Genomic DNA, 20,076 nt, shown 5'->3' on the forward strand with positions numbered 1-20,076 from the left:
GTGGTTGCCCTCTGTTTTTATTCCCTTCAATGGTACCTTCTATTATATTTTTCTTAATTTAACATAAACATAAGACAACATTACATCCGCTGACCCTAGTTCAGTAATTTAGGCTTTACAGTAATTTTAATTATTATTTATTTCATAAAATTGTTAAATGATTAAAATACAGGTACAAATATATTTTGTACAAAACAATTGTGCATTACTGCAATCTTAATAATACATTTCTAACAATGTATGTATATGAATACTTTTTACAACACATTTAAATATTGTGTACATGCATATACTTTAGTTTATTCAACCAATAGATCTGGTACTTATTGTTGCATTGGTTGTAGGTCCTTCTCGTATGGTTTTCCGCCTCAGACATACTCGAAATGCAAATCCCACTGCCTTGCACAGTCGGTCACTCTATTTAAAATTGTTATTATTAATTTTAAAAGTCAACTTTAATAATAATTATTTATAGTTTATATAGGTAAAAAATAAAGAAAATACATACTGAAAATTCTGTAACAATAATCATGTGACACAGCCATCGATTATTGTAAGAGTCTCTGCTAGTATAAAATAACTGGTCTGAATAGTCTGTAGCCGACGAACAAAATAATACATTTTCAATAGTTTGAGCCAGAATTAAATTCTGAAAAACAAATCTTCTCATTTAAAATCTGAACATTAATCAGCACTGAAATGTTGAATAGATATGAAAATACTATGAATATTTAGATTTAGAGTGTGAAATAATGTTCTTATTTAAGTAAGAATTCTATAGTAGAACACAGTTCACATAATAAACACTAATGTCTAATGTTATATTCTTTTATTCACTATTTTGGTAAAACTTATTATTCACTATTTATTTATTACTTAAATGTATTCCTTGGCAATAACTGATAAGTAATAAAGTTATAACAAGGGTTGTAGATACGCTTAACTTAGTCAAGCAGATAGTTCAACAAAAATAAATTCTAAGCCACCAAAAAAGTTAGTATTAGTTTATTAGTTATTGATATATTTTAACATTATTAATTGAATGTGTCCTGATTTCTGACTGACTGATAAATATAAATGTTAGTAAAATTTAAATAATAGGTATTACTATCTATTCCATTATTTTAATTATAGAAAATAGTTCTTTTTCAACAAACACATTGAAATATAAGTTGTATAACAATAATCAGTGAGGTACAAGTGTACAACACTTGTTAATTTTTAACTTCAAAATCTTACATTATTTTATAAAGAAAACTCTATATGCACTATCCATACGGACCGCGAGCGTACGTTTTTAACCGATACACACTATGCTAATACGTATAGAATTGAGTGGTAAGAGGTCGGAAAACACTCAAAACGTGGTGAAAAGTGGAAAAATATCGGGCAAACTACTACCGTTTTATAATATAAAAGGAGATAGTTTATTGGTAAATTAGCACAAAAGTTAATGTTTATAGTAACAGAACAAAAATATTTAAAACATTGATACGGAGTATGTTTGTGCACAATAATTATGTAAAATATTTAAGTGCAATCTATACTTTAAAAAAATCAAACCTCCACTAAAATTTCACTAAATCTTCACCTATTCTTATAATTTATTAATAGTTCATCTGCTAAGTTTATATGCATAGTATTATTTCTATTATGGGTTTTTTTGTTTTTATATAGATATAATTAAAATCCTAAAATTAAAAATTATTACAGAAGTAGGTATATTACCTTTGACGTTTTGTCAACAATTCTTAATTCATATCCTGTGATCCATAAAATAGCAGGACTTTGGTGACAAATTCCAGTTTTGTATTCTTGATACAGTTTAGCAATTGATTCACAACATACTTTTGAATTTGTAGGTTCTGATACTTCAACGTATCCCAAATACTAAAAAATTAACAGGTAAACCATGTGTTACCTTAATTTTTTTCATATTTTCATAATCTTAAACCTAATGAATACATAACTTTATCTTATTATTAGTAGTTATTTAATAAAGTGATTATTACTTACTTTAATATTAAAAGAACAATTTCCATCCAGTATATCAATTTCGTCTTGGGGCCATCGACTAATTTTATTATTTACGACATGCGCACGATTTCTTATACTATAATTTGTCATTTTGCAGTTTGCACGATATACTGTAGACTACACTCTACAACAGGTCGGTAGTGAGTGACAGCTATATAAATGAACAATACTGCAATTAAATTAAAAATATGATTAATTTCAACACTCCATTAAAGGTCTATTATGATTGGACACATGGGACGTTTAGGACGTAGGTAAAATTAGTTTACAATTTTTTGAAAATATAAAAAAACACATCAAAATACCTTCTTGGTTTAAACAACTTCAGGTAGGCCCATAGACAATTTAGTATTTACTATGGTAGGCCTAATGCGTATCGTATGTACAGACGTATGACGTTGATTGGAAATCCCAGTAATTCGTGTAATTATAATATTGAATTCAATACATTATTGAAAACCTCTTAACCACAATATTATTATATAGCTTTGATGCGTGGCTAAAATGACTTTAGTGAATGTAGCATAGGTCGGACCCGAGAGTTGTATTCACGAGTTTATAAATTTTATTTCGACTTTTTAGAAACCGTACCTATCTAAGGTTATTTATAAGTATTTAAGTAGGTAATATATAATTTTCGAAATGTCATTTCGCGGGCCCACTGGACATCACACGAGATATACCGATTATTATAGTGGCTAGAGTAAATTATAGTGGTCCTACTCAATAGTCAATATAATATTATGATTAAATAATCCTAAATTCATATCATAGTAATTATATTTTTAAATGTGAATATCACTAATATCACTCGTATACGCGTACGCATGGCCAGATGTATATTTTGACGCTAGAGCAATATTTTACAGTTACAAGAGTTTTACAAATTATAAATTGTTTTATTTACTTTTCTAAGAATTTATGTCTTGGTCGATTTCAGACTTCGGGCAGGTTTACAGGCATCCGGGTACTGTGAAGTGGCGTCGTCCACTCGAGGGCACTGGTGAGATAAAATAAAGTAGGTAACTACACTTTAAACGACTACATATTATGATAAAATTTGGATAGCGATTTAGCGGTACAAGTCATCGATTAATGAACAAATTTTGGAAATACGGCTAATCCGTCTGGCGGAACAGCGCAGTGGACATTGAGTATTGACAGATATCGTGAAAAAATCGAAGATCAGTTTTAAATTTCGAAGAGAAATCACTCGTAACCGGTTTTCTCCTACTCGAGTAATACATTAATGGATGTACTACAACCGTAATATAGTTCAAGTGAAGGCGGCGTAGCTCAGTAGTCTTAAGTGTGATTTTGACTTGAGTCTTGTTCAATATTGTACAATTTTCTTAAAGAAAATAATATATGTTTTATGTTTGTTTATCCTTACGTATTTAGTAATTAAACGTAAACTGAATTTGTAGCGACTTGAACGATATATCCTTGTGTACAGAAAACGATTTTGAGCGGAGACGGTCTCTCGGTTTTCTTAGTGATATATATATATATATTTTTTTTGGATAATTTAGTGTTTAATTATTATAATTGTATATAATTTAATAACATCTTTCTGTACATACCGTAAAACAGCGAAAATAAATTCATAGTACAAACATAAAACACAGAACACCTAAATAGATATTATCTTAAAATCTCAGACTATACTTACCGCATTGTATATAATAAAATTGTACGTAGTTAAAAATTCCTGAGAAAAACGTTTTTAAATTTTAATAAAATAATAAATTAACATCATAATTTATCGTTTTAATAAATATACCTAGCGCTACTAGAAAGTTACAGAAATGCAATAAATCTAGTCGATGCTCAAATTCTATGAACAAACTATATCTAATCCATAGATCAATTCTGCTAGTATTAAAAATGAATAAAAAACAGAAATTGGTAGACTAGTGAATGAAATAAGAATATTTTAAATCAACACAAACATTCACGTTAACTTATATGAATAAATAAATAAAGACAACACGTACAATTCACACATTCATTATGACGTACTATTTTGCTAACAATCTAGATGAGAAGAAGTAATTTTATACTTTTTTATAGTATTTAAGTAAGAACTTTCTATGGTCGATCAATGATCATTATATAGGTTAGACGGATGTAATGGATGTTGTAATTGGTAAAATGATATGTTAAACCATGACCCACAGTTATTACTTAATACTAATTATTATGCATTACATTTACATACATTATTGAGAAATCATGATCCATGGTACTAATAATAATTAATAAATAATATAATGTATAAGGCCCAAAACTAAATTATTGGTGATAGATAATAATTAAATACCTTTCATACGCTTGATATAAAAACAATTAATATTTTTTATATTTATATATAATTCATACGACAACAATAATTAAGTACAGAGGTTCTTAGGCATCTAAAAATATTGTCTAAGTTTTCTAATAATATGTTTATACTACACAAAATATAAACAAAAAGATAAGGGTTTTACAAACATATTTCAATTTGTTTTAACTTTTAAGTACAAAATAAAGTATTGAGTAAATTAATTCTAATTTGGTCATAATGAAGCCATTAGCATATTATTCAGTATCCTACAACGATTTACTAATTTAAAGTGGTCGGGTAATATAATTTGTATTAATCCAAATACTTATAACTAGTAAATCTATATAGGGCACCTTGTATACGTATAACATGATATATTATGTATACATAATAATAAAATAATAACATAATATTGTTATAATTTTTAGAGGCTACTAAAATCACAATAGTTGTATAAAATAGTTATTTTTTATCCGTACGTTTTACATATTTATTATTAATCGTTTTTATAAAATTTTGGTTGAAAAACGAGAATTATTTTTAATTGCACTTAAGCCATTTAAAAACAATACTGTAATTTCAATATTTAATATATGTCTAAGCTCTTTCGTACATATTACTATTCTCTAGCAAAAACATAAACAACATATTACATCTATATACAATTGTGTAAGTATGTATAACATAATAATGTTCACTGATATATATTTATATAATTAATGATATACACATGTCCCATAATACAAACACCAATCCTTCCCAATTGGATATTCTAAATAATAACAACAATAAAAAATTAATCGTATACCAATAACATATTAAAAGTGGTGCATGATAATTGATTATAGTATGTACTAATTAATAGTTAATAGGTATGACATTTTTTTTTTTTTAATTCAGTTTTAACTATGTGTTAGCTATTTTATCATTTTTACAGGTATAGTTGCACTCAGGCATAACGAATAATTAGTTAGATCAATATTATGATGTCTAACTCATATACGATTAATACTATGCGTTATAATATTTGTTTATAATAATAATCTATACATAATAATAATTGTTTTTAAAAATAATTTTTAATCTTAAGAAAATATAATACAAACTAAAATACTAACAAGTAATACATATAAATATATATCAATAATGAAAAGTATAATTATATAAATCAATATTGATACTACTGTTATTATGATATTTTTAAAATTATAATACATAAGTTAGTATTTAATTCTCGTATTTTCTATGAGAGCAATACAGTTAATATTATAATATTATGTTAACACAGATACTTGCGTATAGTACATACAATAATAATAATAATAATAATAATAGTAATAATAATGATAATAATAGTAATAATAAACATTGTTGTGTATCAATAGAAAAAAAAAATGCAGTCTATTGAATACACGAATATCACAGAACACGCAATCCCTATTCAGTACGCGGCTATAAGCGTTTTTTTTTTTTTTTAATCATAATATAGTTTTAAGTTGTCTTATAACTGTGAAAGTGTTTGACTTGTTAAACCGAAAGCGAAAGTAAAGAAGTAACATATATACATAATATGTAAAAATGAGGAAGGTAAATTACTTAATCATTATTGCTAGATAACTGTAAGGACAACAGAAATGCAGTCTTGTGCCGATAAAGAGATAAAATGAATGCAAGGTGTATAATTTTCAATCTAACAGGTATATAGAAGAATACATATATCAACATTTTGATCTTAGAAAAATACACATTATGTACATTTAAGCTTATGGTTAAAGATAATCATTAAATAATACTTGGGTTAAAAAATATTGGCAAATACTTAGGACTCGTTTTAGAATCTATACTGTTTGTTTACTAATTAAGAATTGGTTTGTACATTATTAGAAGTTCATCCAATAAAATTTTATAATATTAATACCTATTAAATTTTATGTTGTGAAAATAAATTTAATTTATTATTATAGTTTTAGAAAATTGAAATATGTATAACTTTTTTTTAACTAAAAGTAAGTATAAGTCATATTTTTAGTTTTTATTATTTAATATAACTATTTGATTCATTTAGTTATTAATAAATAATAACCTTTTACAGTAATGAATTGTTCTCCATTAGCTACATGTGTGCGATAAGTTCAAATTCGTTAGTAGGTACCCTTAGCTGTCAATATTCATATCAACATAAAATTTAACATAAAATATAATATACTAAGTATTTTAACGTTAGAAAAATATTGATATGTATAGGTTGCAAATGAACGTATATAAACATTATTTAATAATTTAATTTAAATTCACTGTGCATGAATATTAAGCTTATGTTTTATGTTTAATTACAGAAAAATACAAAAAAAAATATTAATAATAGTTAATGCAATTATAGCTCCGTCATATAATATTTTGATAACCGTATAACTCATTTCTAAATATATTTAATTTAAGTACATCTTGAAACTAAAAATTATGTTGAGTTAATACTTTTTTTGCAGATTTTTTATAAGAATAATATTTAAACATAAAATAAAAACTATTATTATAAATGCACTTAGTAATACTTTGCGTTATTAAAAAAAAATAAAATAAAAATGAAGTTAACTAGTACTGAAAACAAATAATTTTGTTTGATCAAGTCAAATTTTGATTTTTTTCAGAGATAGTACATAGTACACTAGATCAAAAAGTATCAATACAAAGTTTTGTTAATATTAATTTTGAACACCAATTGCACAATCATAAATTCAATCTTACATAATATTATGGTAATTGCATATTCTCTTTCTTTAACCATGTTTTGGCTTTTTATTATTTAATGATGATAATTTTGAGAATTGATCACATTTGAACTTCAAAACTTTTTACAGTTTTACTTTGGCTACTTGATATTGGGCTACTTAAAAATGGGTTTGTATTTTGTTTAGGAGCAATATAGTTAGGGTCAAACGGATTGGCTGAAATATTATTGAATGTGCGATAAACATTCTCAGCCGTGTCCAAAGAAAATGCACGACTGTGTGCTGCTAAATGTGGATTTCTTTTAGGTGTGACTTGGGGATCCATTGACTGTAAAGTAACTGCTGCCACTTGACCTAACCACTGTTCTGGCCTCGGCAGTGTCGATGGTGGAGTAGCAGGTGGAGTTGGTGGTGTTACTGCTTTGTTGTTAACATTCCATAAACTGGAACCTGAATCAAAGCCTTCATCTTGTGGGCTAATACGACATTCTGGTTTTGGAGTGGAGGGGTTGCTTTGGGTTTCTGATGACAATGTGGCTTTTTTTGATATACTAGCAAGAAATGCTTCACTTCCAGTAATTGGCCCTTGTTTTGAATTATTTTCTAAAAAATATACACATAATATATTATAATATGATACTAAATAATATATTTTCAAAAGACCATGTTAGTTAGTTTTATCTCTTGCACATATAGTATATCAAAAATTAATCATTAATTATGTGGTTATAATTGTATTATTATAATTTATTTATTATTGGGGAGTGATTTTTAGAACTAGGTTGCCTATTATCTTTTCAAAGCCATTTCTTAAAATGTTTTTTCAAAATATTAAGTATTTAAATAGTTCATAGTAACATATACAATTTAAACACATGTATGAGTTCAAAAAAAAAAAAAAACAAGAGATGAAATGAAAAAGTTATTTTTTCTTTTCTTGGTGTTTAGCATTAAAAGTTCACCCAATAATATTTATGTATACAAAGATAAAAATTAAAAATATTTTACCTATACTTTTTAGATCATTTGATTTAAATTTCTCAGGGAAATCGTCATTGGTTGTACTATTTGTAAGAAATGCCAACTCTAATGACATTTGTTGACACATAGCTGTTACTTGATCTGTTGTAGACATTGGTTTTTCACTTCGAGGAGAAGCTTCAAGTATAGGACTCACTAAAATTAATAAAAATATTGTTATATATTATTCTGCTATTCATATTTTTAACTTTAACTCTGTACCTGGAGTATTCATTTGTAAAAGTTTATTAGATGTACGAGTATTTGCTGTTGGTTGTAGACTCATTGATCTTGTTCTCTCCAAATTAGAAGGTAATTCAGATATTCTAAGCGACAACTGTCTTTTAAATGGAGACGCTTGATTCAGTTGTGTAAATCCACGAAATGATCCTTGTCGCTGTAGCATGGATAATGTAGCATGCGGTCTTTCAATTGCATTGGTGCTAACTTTTGGTGTTGTAGGATTTTGTTGCAATGGTTTTACTGTTGTTGGTATATCTAGAATAAATATTAGCTATTATTTATTACATTTTTATTTTTAGACAGATAGTAATGTGAACTTTACTAATTTTTAAATTTGATTTTAATCATTGATACCTAATGATAATTGTATGCATTAAGTTACCAAAATGACATATATACCTTTATTTGACTGAAGAAAAGGAGGAGGTTGTGGTGGTGCATTGAGCGGAATATTAGGTTCAGACTGTTGTTCAGTTAAAGATTGAGTTCTGAAACTGCCAGTTCTTGTAAAAACAGACGTTTTTGGATCATAGTTCATTGTAACAGAACAATCTTCTTCTCGTTTATTTTTTCTTATAAGGCATTCTTGAAAAGCACATCCAACAGCATGACTTAATCGGTCACCCTATTAAAATTTCATAATTAATTTAAATGTACAAAAAATTGAAATGTCTTTTTTTTTACATTTACCGATTCTTTTAGAGCTACAAAACCATGACACATCCATCGACGAGTCAGTCCGTCTCTACATATATACGAAAATCCTTTTTCATGACTTCGGTCTGGGGCACAAAATGAAACTTTTTCAATTGTTTGATCTACTATCAAACCCTGAAAATCGAAAATTGTATAACAACAATTTTAAGAAATTTCAATAATAATTTACTTTAGTTTCTTCTTCTACAACACGCAATCCATCTCCTGATATGTAAAATATAGCTCTTACTGGTCTACGGCGTGATGCCTACAAAAATTAAAAAATTTTAAATTTTAATTTTAAGTAGGTAAATAACTATGTAAATATATTACCCTAAGTGTTTTTAAAGCTTCTTCACACACTTCCATTCCTCTTGATTCAAAGACTTCTACGCAGCCCAAATACTGTAAGAACAAAAATAATATATTACTTAAACAATTACTAAATGTCATTAAACTACAATTGCTATTTCAAATATTAACTAATATAAAATCTGTTTAATACACTTTTACTAGTTTTTAATTATTTCTTTTAAATTTATTCAGTATTGATAATTGCAAGGTATCTAAATATGTGTAGGTAAATACTGTACATTTTAATTATATTATAATAATCATTAATCCTACCTCCACAAGGAAGTTTATTCCACACTCATCTTCAGAACACAATATTTTCTCCTACAGATAATCCATAATTTATAAACTCTATAAATATGGTCTATTATTTTATTATCTACATTAAATTATAATATGTATTAACTGTATTTTTCTAATACAGTGGTTTCCAACCTTTTTTATTCTATGCCTCCTGTAAATTTTCAAAAATCTCACGCCCTATACTTTTTGAAAAAAAAACATTTTTTCTTTGTTTTAGTGATACAAAAAAACTAAATACCTATTATACAAATTATAACGTATATTTTTTCATCATTTTAAAAACAAAGTATAAATCAACTTAATAATATTATCTATATTTTTAAATACAAATTTACTTGTAAAATTTTATCAATGGAAGACCGTCCGAAAATAAATTTATTGTTTTCAATTTTACTGACAGTAAAATGGTATAATTATTTTAACAACAACATTTTCGTTACCTATTTCATCATCGTGATATTCCCCCCGTGCAGTATCTAGACCCCCACCCCCTTGGTTGGGAACCACTGTTCTAATATTTATACAATTTACATATATATAATATATATTTCACTGTAAAATTTGAGAAAAAAAAAACAAAAATGTAATAGTTTGAACGATAGTTTTTTTTTTAAGTCCAAATTGTAAACAATTTAAAACGCAGTTTACCTTAACATGGAAGGAACATATCCCAGCTCGGACTTCAGCCTCGTCCATGGCCCACAAATGAGGTTTAGGATTAGAATGATGGCCCGGCGATCCGGCGTTATTGCTCAGATCTTTACGGCGTCTGAAACTGTCTCGAAAACTCCGCCGTAATCGATCCATTTTTGACGGCGACCGACCACTCTATAAAATTAAAAAGAAAAGATTAATTTAGATTATTATTCATTGAAATATTTCACTTTTTTCATAATGTAGGTTACTATACGTATAGGTAGTTATCAAATACACAATGGCAATTATTGATAGCGATCTATTTAATTGTGCCATTAATTATAACAGTTTTTATCTTAATCAATAATATTGTAATAGTTTACATAGTATGTATTGATGAATATGCAGTTAATAAACGAATTGAATAATCAAACGAACAACACAACGTATTTTATACGATCAAGTCACGTGTATTAATAACATAAATTCGACTCTATGGTTCTCAGGCGGCCGGGTTAATTTTTATAATACTAGTTAAACATAACATATATTAAACATTAGTAATATATATTTATATTTATTTTTTTTTTATATTTATATTTTATTGGAAAATAATTGGACAGAACGTAGAAATTAAAAAAAAAAAATTTCTGAATTATACTCTCTGAACTGCATTGTTTTGAAAAATATTTAATTAAAATTGGTGAAGTATGTAAAGTGGAAATTCTAAAACGTATATGTTCAGAACCGTATACTGTCACCCAATAATTTGCCTACATTTTCAAACTTCCAACAAAATATTTTCCATGAATATAAGTTTCTGAAAAAAACGTTGTTCAGTATACTACAGCTTCAATAACACATATGCGTTTTCAACCGAATATTTTTCATAAAATTACGTTTCCCACGTAATACATATTTCAAACGAATTACTATTCCAAAGTAATATGATTTAAATATTTAATACAAATACAATACCAACAATATGTGTTACCAACGATGAACAAGATATTTTTTAACAAAAATACGGTTCCGGACGAATAATTTTTCTACTTTTTATGCACGCCACATTTTGTGTTTTGTTTTTATTATAATCACTTTTCGGCGATGATAAATAAATGAGTTGGGGCAAAAACACTATTTATTTATACATATATTAAGTGTAGATTAAAGTTTACAAGGATTATATATCCACGAATAAAAATGCATTAATTTTACACAATATACATTCAATGAACGTGTCAACACTTAAGGATTAAGATTATAAGTAATACTGATGATTGAAATAAATAACATTTGATTATACGAAGAAAATGAATAATTAATAAAATTAATCATAGGTACGTCATGATTAATTTGATTCAGCTATTTTTATTAGGTTCAAAAAATGTTAAATATTTTGATTTTAATGACTTATATAGGCGATACGTGTTATGTAATGACAAATTCAATGATTCAATACAGTACATTTAATGAAATTCATGAATTTATAATCATACCTACCTACAACCTTTAATTATTAAACCTTAAAAAGTTTAATTATCTGTTAATCATTTGCTACTATTGGTTATGTAATATAATATACCTAATACTCAAAAAAACCTTATTCTTGTGACCAAATGTTTAATGATACCATTGATTATAGAATATTTTAAAATCAATGATGATACTAACGCAATGACACGAATAACAAGGTGATAACCAAAAATATATACAAACACAAAACCTCTACACCGTGCACGAGAGTAATTATATTATTATTGTAAACGTATAGAAATGTTCACACGTTGAACCATTAAAAGTTAAAAGATTAAAATACGTTAATCGTGTAAGTATACAAATTTAAACCGCGAATATCTAAATACACAAGTGTCACCACTCGTTTACGTTTTTGTTTTGATAGTCTAAATTTAAAACCACACGCGAATCTGCTGCAGATGTGTGGCATTTTATATCATACGAAGAATTCGTCGGTGTACCCACAGGCCACAGACTGCAGTCGACACAGGAACATCGGCAACATTTATGCTTTCAATTATCACGAACACCTACTGTATCGCTAATTACTGTTATATATTATCTAGTCATCTAGATATGAATAATGAACACAGTGTCGTGTTTATATTTTATTATCATAATAATAAAGTCATTACTCACGACTGTCCCAAAACGTTAAAGGATTATTATAATTCTTTACACGAAGCAAAAAATAAAACCTTTGACATTAATCGTATAAAATCATAGATCGACCACACGGATCGGGAAGATATTTTTCGTGATATAGGTTGTATCTTATGTACTATATTTTTTATAAATTTATATCACTTCGTTTGTTATCATCTATATACAAATTATATTTAGGCAGTAAACACCTATAGAGTGTTATAGAGGTATACATCATCACTAGGCGTTCGAAAAAAAAAGACAAGTGCTGTTCTCCGTGATTTGGGTTTGGTGGGGGCCTCATGACGTAACTATCTTTAGACTTCGATTCGAGAACATACCCTATGTAGTATATACATCATCTATGTACTTATTATAAATTATAATTATTAATTATTATAATTCTATAACATGCACTACACGCAGTGTCAAGTGCATATATACCAAATGATATCACAAATTAGCTAATATGCTAATATAGCCGAAATGTTTGTTATTCAACGATAATATTAAATTGATGTTACCGTTCTTTTTTATCGCTAGACCGTGTCTCCACTGTTCAAGAAACGGTTTACATTAAGTCTTTGGATCTGGATTAAACTTACGAAACGAGAGCGATTTTCGTCATTGTGCTATAATATTATATTATATTTTAATATATATAGAACAACGACTCCTAAGCCGTTATTGGTGATTTTTCGTGTTAATCTATCTCAAAACGATAAAATTAAGTTTTCGTCCGAATAAAATGCATATTATGTATTATAAATTACAACGAATGTCATGACAACATAATAGATAAATACATATTATTATCGTTTATCGGTTCGAATACGATTATGTTCTCGAAAGAGCAATTAAATCATTAAACGTTTATCAACACTTGAGTGTTGAGAAGCTTAATAAGTAATAACATAATAATAATAATATGTATTTGATACACGTGTATAGCTTAATGGCGATAATAATTGATAACATGCCGTCAATATAATATACATAAAGCAAAGCAGACAACAGTACCCGAAATGACAATTAAGTAAAAGAAATAGTCAATTTAAATTTAAAATGTCCATTTACTATAAAAGATATATACGTATATCTTATACGTTGCAGCATTTAATGTTGATCGGTAAAACGTGTTTGAATTCCAAGTTAATAGTAATAATAAAATGATGATAGCTATAAAGTCGATAAAAAAATGTAATTTTGATTCGTATTAACGCATGAACCATTAAAAAAATAATAATAATAATAAAAATAATGAGCCTGCACCCGTGATAACAACCTACATTCATTTTTTTTCGTACATTATTTGTACGATCGGCATCTTTAGTCAAAAATCCCAGCTTAAAAAAATCACGCTTTGACAATAATTTGTGTAATTGTATGCGTTCTAAAGAAAGATGGTTCAAGGTGAAAAAGAATAAAGGAATAAAAATTGCACCACTACTGCAACTGTGGCGTGTATATCAAGCATTGTAGACACGCATCATAGACCAATATTATATTTTTCACTTGGTATACGGCCAAACAGTGGCAATGGAATTCGTACAAATTTACGCAGATATTTTTCAAATAGATTAAACCAATGAGTAAGTCTTCTATATTTTATAAGATCACCTTTCTCGTCAAATCGAAAGAAGAAAACGTTCAAGCTACCTGTTTAAAGCATCTAAGAGTAATAATTTACATGGGCTTTCTGCAAGGGATTTAATACAGGCAACTTTAATTTTAATTTTGAAAAAGATTTAAAATTTAATTTTCAGTTATATAATACTAATTTAAAGTAACTCACAAATGCATTATGTAAGTACAGTTGTCGGTTGTTGCGAATTCCAAGATTAAACAGAAAAACGATTCTGTGGAAAAAAGAACCATTTATATTACTTATACACTTATACTATACAATCATAATTGACATACCAAATTTATACACAATATAAATAAGACAATGTTTGCTATGTAGTAACGTTTTTTATTTTATTGATGAGCTGCATTTCGCCAGCAAGACTGAAATTATCTCCCTGACTCTCACACGATCTACAACTCACTTTAACTACTTTATTGTGTCGTCACACCTCTATTACATCCAAAACCGCTCCTGTCGGCATTACGATGATTCATAATAATGAACAGTTCTTACCATCTCAATAAATAGATTTGCCACAACTGTTTCATACATCAACACGGAAGTAATCCATCTTACCAGGTGTCTTAATAATTAGACGCTCATCACGTCAGTAATATGAATTGGACATAGTAACTCTTCCTATATCATAACGTAACGAGATTTACGTTATAGATTCATTTTTTTAAATTAATTAAATTTAAAAATAAAAATAAAAACGGCCGATGTATTGTCTTCTGTATTGTGCATAAATTTTGTTTTTCAACACTTCAACTATTGCATGGTTGTAGCCCGAGTGTCTTCTACGCGCGTAACTGTTTTTACAGGGCGTGAGGCAAGCTCTTCAACAAAAGAAGTAATCCCTTTTTCTATTTAGTAATAAAAATTCAAGAGCGCTTTATAGAATACACCGAATCGTATTTTGCCGATTCAATTGCAGGGACGGCGCAACTGGAGCGTGTAGCCTACTCAACGTGATGATCAACTACCACCCCGGTCAATCCGTGGGATCATTTCCGATGTATACAGGCCGATCAGAGTGGGCTCGCCGTATGTTACGATGACAATACACAAAATACTCGTGTTATGCGTAGGAAAAAAATCCAAAGAAAAAGTCGGTATTTATTGTTTATGAAAAAGTCAGCTAAACTTCAATTTATATTAGAATTAAATTCATAGCAAATAATATGCCTACAATCAATATCAATCAATAAAATAATTTATGATTAAACTAAAGTAAAATTAATATTGTTTCTTTTATAATTAAGTACAACGGTCATAATAACTCGTAAATCGTAATATTAACTGGAAATTCTTTCATATTTTTTCACTGGTTTCAAAATCACTGATTATTGTTTACGTCACTAAATCCTCTTGATTTTGACCACTATATTCGTAAAATTCGTAAACGAAATTAAAATTAATTTTGCATTATTTTTTATTTATTATACTTCTACTCCACGTTAGTAGTATGGTCAGTTTTTTTTTTTTAAAAAATGAATATGGTCTTTTTTCTGATTACCACTCGTGTTCAAGGATTATCCGTATCTTTATTGTCTATTCCATAGACGAGTGGGCTTGACAAAAAAATCAAACATATGACTGGCGGCGGCGCACACATAAAGGTATTATAATATTATATAACACGCATCATGCACCCCCTCGCGGCGGCCTCCTAGAGCAATTCGATAAACATTATATTATAATAATATGGTATTTTATATCTGTGTATATACTATATATGATACAATACTGCACATATAAAAAGTTATGGTGCGTTGACCGATGGCGTCGTCACCGTGACGGTATCGTTTTTTCGTTTTTTTTTTTTTTTAATATCATCAGGTTATACCGTACTGTAGCACACAGTGCACAGCAGCAGTTGCCGCCAACAGAAGAGATCAGTGCGAAACGATACGATGACCGTGGGATAAACCCTTTGGGCGGATCGCTTCCGCGTTCACGCTCAGCAGAGCGCGAATATTTCCGAACGTTATTTTACATAGTATTGTACACTAGGCACATTAGTGGGGTTTTTTGAGTTGAGTAGGAAATTTTCCTCTCCTCATTCCCTATAATAGATTTATTTGCAAGTACGAATTCGTGTTATGTAGAAAATAGGGACGTCATAAGGACGTTCTCGTTTTAGGGACGTTGTATAATGGTGGTTTCATATTGATATGTTAGATGGTACACATTGTACCTGTAGTTTATTTTTGAATGGACTTAAACAAATTTTCGGCCAAAGTTTTAATGGATTAATTGAAGTTGAGAAATTTCGAAGTATTGGTGATGTTTTTCTTTCAAACCACGAACCATTTAATATTATTCTTAAGTTTATATTTTAAATTATTCGCAACTTACTTGAGTAGGCGTGCGAACATTTTCTCCAAATACCAGGAGCATATCTATGCATAGGGCACAAAGACTGCTAACAAGATGTTTACATTTTTAAAAAGTTACTGATATTTTTTAAATTATTGCACCAAAATTATAAAATATTTAAATAATTTTGTATATTAATTACAAGTTAGTTATTCCTTCCATGTTACGAGATTTAGTGTAAAATGTAGATTTTTATATGGTCGGTAATTGCATTACAAAACGAAATATTTAGAAAATCCTGAAGTAGATTATTCGGAGTAATTCAATCTATCAAAACCAAATTTTGAACAAGTAGTTTTTTAGTTATAAATATTTTAAGTTTATATGAACGAAGTACCAAGTGGTATAGCGTATAAACATGGTATGATACATTCACACCACTTATTTACATTTTTAATACTTATAACTCGTTCATAATTTGATTTTTATTAATCGAAGTACTCTAAAAAATATCCTGATTTAGAATAAAGAATTAAAAATGGCATGTTGTCGTTAAAAAATAAATAACGATAAAAATAGTAAAAAATATTTTTTTAACAACTTAAGATGAAATAAAAATTTATTAAAAAACGTTAATAGTTCTAAGAATAATAGTGCTTCACGCAATATGGATCATTCGGTATGATATATGGAGTCATAAAATATAAGCTTTCCAACGTAACAGATATAAAGTCTGCAGTTTTAAATAAAATATCATAGTTATCTTTTTAGTATTACCGTACAATTGTTAGGAGATACCCATTTTTTAGACATCCATATATAATTTATGTACAACACTGTAAGAGAAACTAAATTGTTTTTGCTACATGTTCATAGAAAATACTTAATATGAACATTAATTATTTAAATAAACAGATTTTTAAATATGGAAAAAAGATATTCTGAATTTGTAATTTAGTATAAGAATAAGACTTTAATTACCATAAAGACCAAGTTGAATAATATATTTTGATTAATATATTAATTCATTTAATCTAATGCTTTAGTTAACAAAATAAACTACGAGTACAAAATAGGGCAGTAAGTATATACACCGTGTGCGTGCATACTCTTAGTATAATTATAAAATGTTGTAATTTAAGAAACACAACGCACTGCAATTTCAAGAAAAGGATTAAGCCTAGGATTAAGCTATTAAAAAATATAAGTTATAACCAATTAAGCAGAAATAAATTCAAAGTTTACCTACCTACTCAAACATTATTATTTTTTCGGCATTTTACTAAACCTTTTTCGAAAACTAAAATCATATTTAGGTAATAAACGAATAATATTGAACATTGCAATAAATTGTTTCATATTAATTTAGAATCAAATCATCTTTTTTAAAAAACAAAGAAAAAAAGAATTTACGAACATATTTTACAACGCAATTGACCATTTTTGGTATATAAACACAAATTTTTAAGAATGCATTTCGTGATGTTTTAGTATATATAAATTCAGGTATAACCATTTTTATACATGGTAGAGGCGTATATATTGGCATACTATAATATAATATAGTATAGCTACGTCCTACATACTCAAATTATATGGTCAAGTAAGTATTTCTTTGTAATAATTTTTTCAACTTTTTACCAACTGGTTTAATTTTAATTAATTTATATATTATAATTAATTTGATTGGATTTAATGGATAACATATTAAACTGAGTTTACAAATATTATTTTTAAATTGTAAAATATTAGAAATTAAATGTTATAAAATTTATTAAACACATAAAATAAAACACTAATTTATTGGTTTTCCTGCATGAAAATTTGTCAAAAATATATTTAGCCCGCACATAAATCCTGTTTAGCAAATACCCACCACTCAATTGTATTGCATTATTGTCGTATTTGACGAGGACAAGTGCGTCCAAAGAGCGTATATACCTACTATACTCGCCGTCACGTACCTATAATCTATACATTAACTGAAGCGGAGGTTTTCCTTTCAAGTGCCACTTATTATTATAATATACACGTATATATTATTAAAGCCTTTATGTTATAGCCAAGGTTTATCGTAATATTTAGATGAACATAAAATTATTTGTTACAATTTTTATTTATTTAATGAGGTTTTAAAAATGACAGAAATCAGCCGAGAAACTGTGTAGCCGGTTAAAACAGTCACCCCTTATATTATTATATTATTGCAGTTACCTGCAAAACATTTATCGAGCTTCGGGTGTATTAAATACATCACCGCCATTTACCACATCCGGGTATGTTGTGTGTTCAAACTTTACTCGTATTCGTATCGAATGTATCTGTTTTAGATATTTCATTTCGTATAATATATACCTAGTAAACACACCACATCCACTGCACACATAAATATAATATAGATCGTTAACATTCCGTATATTATAACGTCGAGACGGCAACAAACACGTTTTAGTAGTCTCATAACTGCATAATATTATGTTATATACATATAAAGTATTATTATATATTATACACACATATAAATTAATAAAATTAAAATATGCATTATATTATATTTACCACGTGTAGGTTTTATTTCTATAGTAGATAAGATTTGACTGTGACATTATAAAACGTTTAAACGCATAATTTATATACACACATAATATAGTAGACAAACACATTAAATTCTTATATTGTATATTTTTTTTCTCTCTAAAAGTCTGCTACGTCAGCTTAAAACACGAACGACGTGCTATACTTTCACCGATTCTATACTATAATATGTTATATACTACGTGATGTACGAATGATAGCACGACTTGTCTATTTATATATAGTAATAGTGTGCAAGCGAGCGATACACAATAAATAATATATAACTATTAGCCAGCTTTCATAAAAATCACTGCAACGACGAGAAGAAGATATCGGAACCACGTCCGCGTGTAAGGGGTGGCGATCGTTTTCTCGTTTTAATTGGACGATTTTTTTTTCATACTCCCCGAAACCAATAGTTCCATTATGATAATAACAACGGCCATCGCGATAAGGGTTTTTTTAATTTTTTAAACTCATACTATACCTACTATACTTTATGGTTAGTTCCCACGAACTATCTCCGCGTAGGCATACGAGAGAGTATTAAAGAATATTAAACACGTGTCGCGTACGCGTGCGGCAGCGCTGCTGCTGACGACCGCATGCAATTTCCGCTTCCTATATATCATAGCTTTTATTGTGCGCTTTGGCCGACGTTCCGACGGATTAGTGCCAAAATCCCAATCTACTGTACACTTATAATACACTCAATCGATAACTTACGAAATAATATGCATGAAACAGACCAAACGTTTTATTATGTATACACAGACAATCTATATAATACGCACTTAACAGCACTGCTGTTGAATACGACGTGTTATACGTATTACTACATTATATATATAGAGTCTGAAACGGGAAAATAGGAACATCTGGTTAACATGCCGTAAATGCAGCGTGTTTAATGTATTTGGCCCACGAATGGTGATTTTTCAAAAAAGGATTAATGCGGTCTTCGTGTACATAAACAGATCGAGTAGAATTGATTTGATCGGTAAAAACTTAATAGTTATAAACCTATTTTATTTATT

At 28.0% G+C, this 20,076-nt stretch overlaps 2 protein-coding genes across 9 annotated transcripts in view; both read right to left on the reverse strand.

The window, feature by feature from the left end:
• Nucleotides 1-120: 120 nt before the first annotated feature.
• On the reverse strand, nt 121-3,340 carry LOC114123527 (protein numb homolog). 3 transcript variants are annotated; one of them, XM_027986541.2, is made up of 5 exons: nt 2,945-3,340; nt 2,017-2,188; nt 1,729-1,890; nt 509-649; nt 121-417 (listed from the first exon to the last, which is right to left on the reverse strand). In XM_027986541.2, exons 2-5 carry the CDS (start codon nt 2,125-2,127, stop codon nt 304-306), a joined length of 528 nt encoding a protein of 175 aa, XP_027842342.1. In that variant the 5' UTR covers nt 2,128-2,188; nt 2,945-3,340; the 3' UTR covers nt 121-303. The 3 variants fall into 3 exon arrangements, with proteins under 3 accessions (XP_027842342.1, XP_027842340.1, XP_027842341.1); XM_027986539.2 differs by having other exon boundaries at nt 2,017-2,206; nt 2,945-3,336; XM_027986540.2 differs by lacking the exon at nt 2,945-3,340 and adding an exon at nt 2,343-2,737 and having other exon boundaries at nt 2,017-2,206.
• A 1,037-nt stretch (nt 3,341-4,377) lies between these two features.
• The window catches only part of LOC114123512 (protein numb), a 35,381-nt gene continuing 19,682 nt past the window's right edge, over nt 4,378-20,076 (reverse strand). For 2 of the 6 annotated variants that reach the window (XM_027986522.2, XM_027986517.2), the window contains exons 2-10: nt 10,360-10,539; nt 9,682-9,732; nt 9,388-9,459; nt 9,245-9,322; nt 9,043-9,189; nt 8,758-8,983; nt 8,338-8,613; nt 8,104-8,271; nt 4,378-7,698 (exon numbers count right to left, since the gene is read on the reverse strand). In XM_027986522.2, the coding sequence (XP_027842323.1) occupies nt 7,196-7,698; nt 8,104-8,271; nt 8,338-8,613; nt 8,758-8,983; nt 9,043-9,189; nt 9,245-9,322; nt 9,388-9,459; nt 9,682-9,732; nt 10,360-10,518 (1,680 nt within the window). In that variant the 5' untranslated portion in view covers nt 10,519-10,539 and the 3' untranslated portion in view covers nt 4,378-7,195. Of the gene's footprint in view, nt 7,699-8,103; nt 8,272-8,337; nt 8,614-8,757; nt 8,984-9,042; nt 9,190-9,244; nt 9,323-9,387; nt 9,460-9,681; nt 9,733-10,359; nt 10,540-13,034; nt 13,243-20,076 lie in introns of those variants that run through there. The other 4 variants (XM_050198725.1, XM_027986519.2, XM_027986520.2 and 1 more) reach the window with 4 other exon arrangements.

The sequence above is a fragment of the Aphis gossypii genome, chromosome 1 (genome assembly GCF_020184175.1).
Source record: "Aphis gossypii isolate Hap1 chromosome 1, ASM2018417v2, whole genome shotgun sequence".
NCBI lineage: Eukaryota > Metazoa > Arthropoda > Insecta > Hemiptera > Aphididae > Aphis > Aphis gossypii.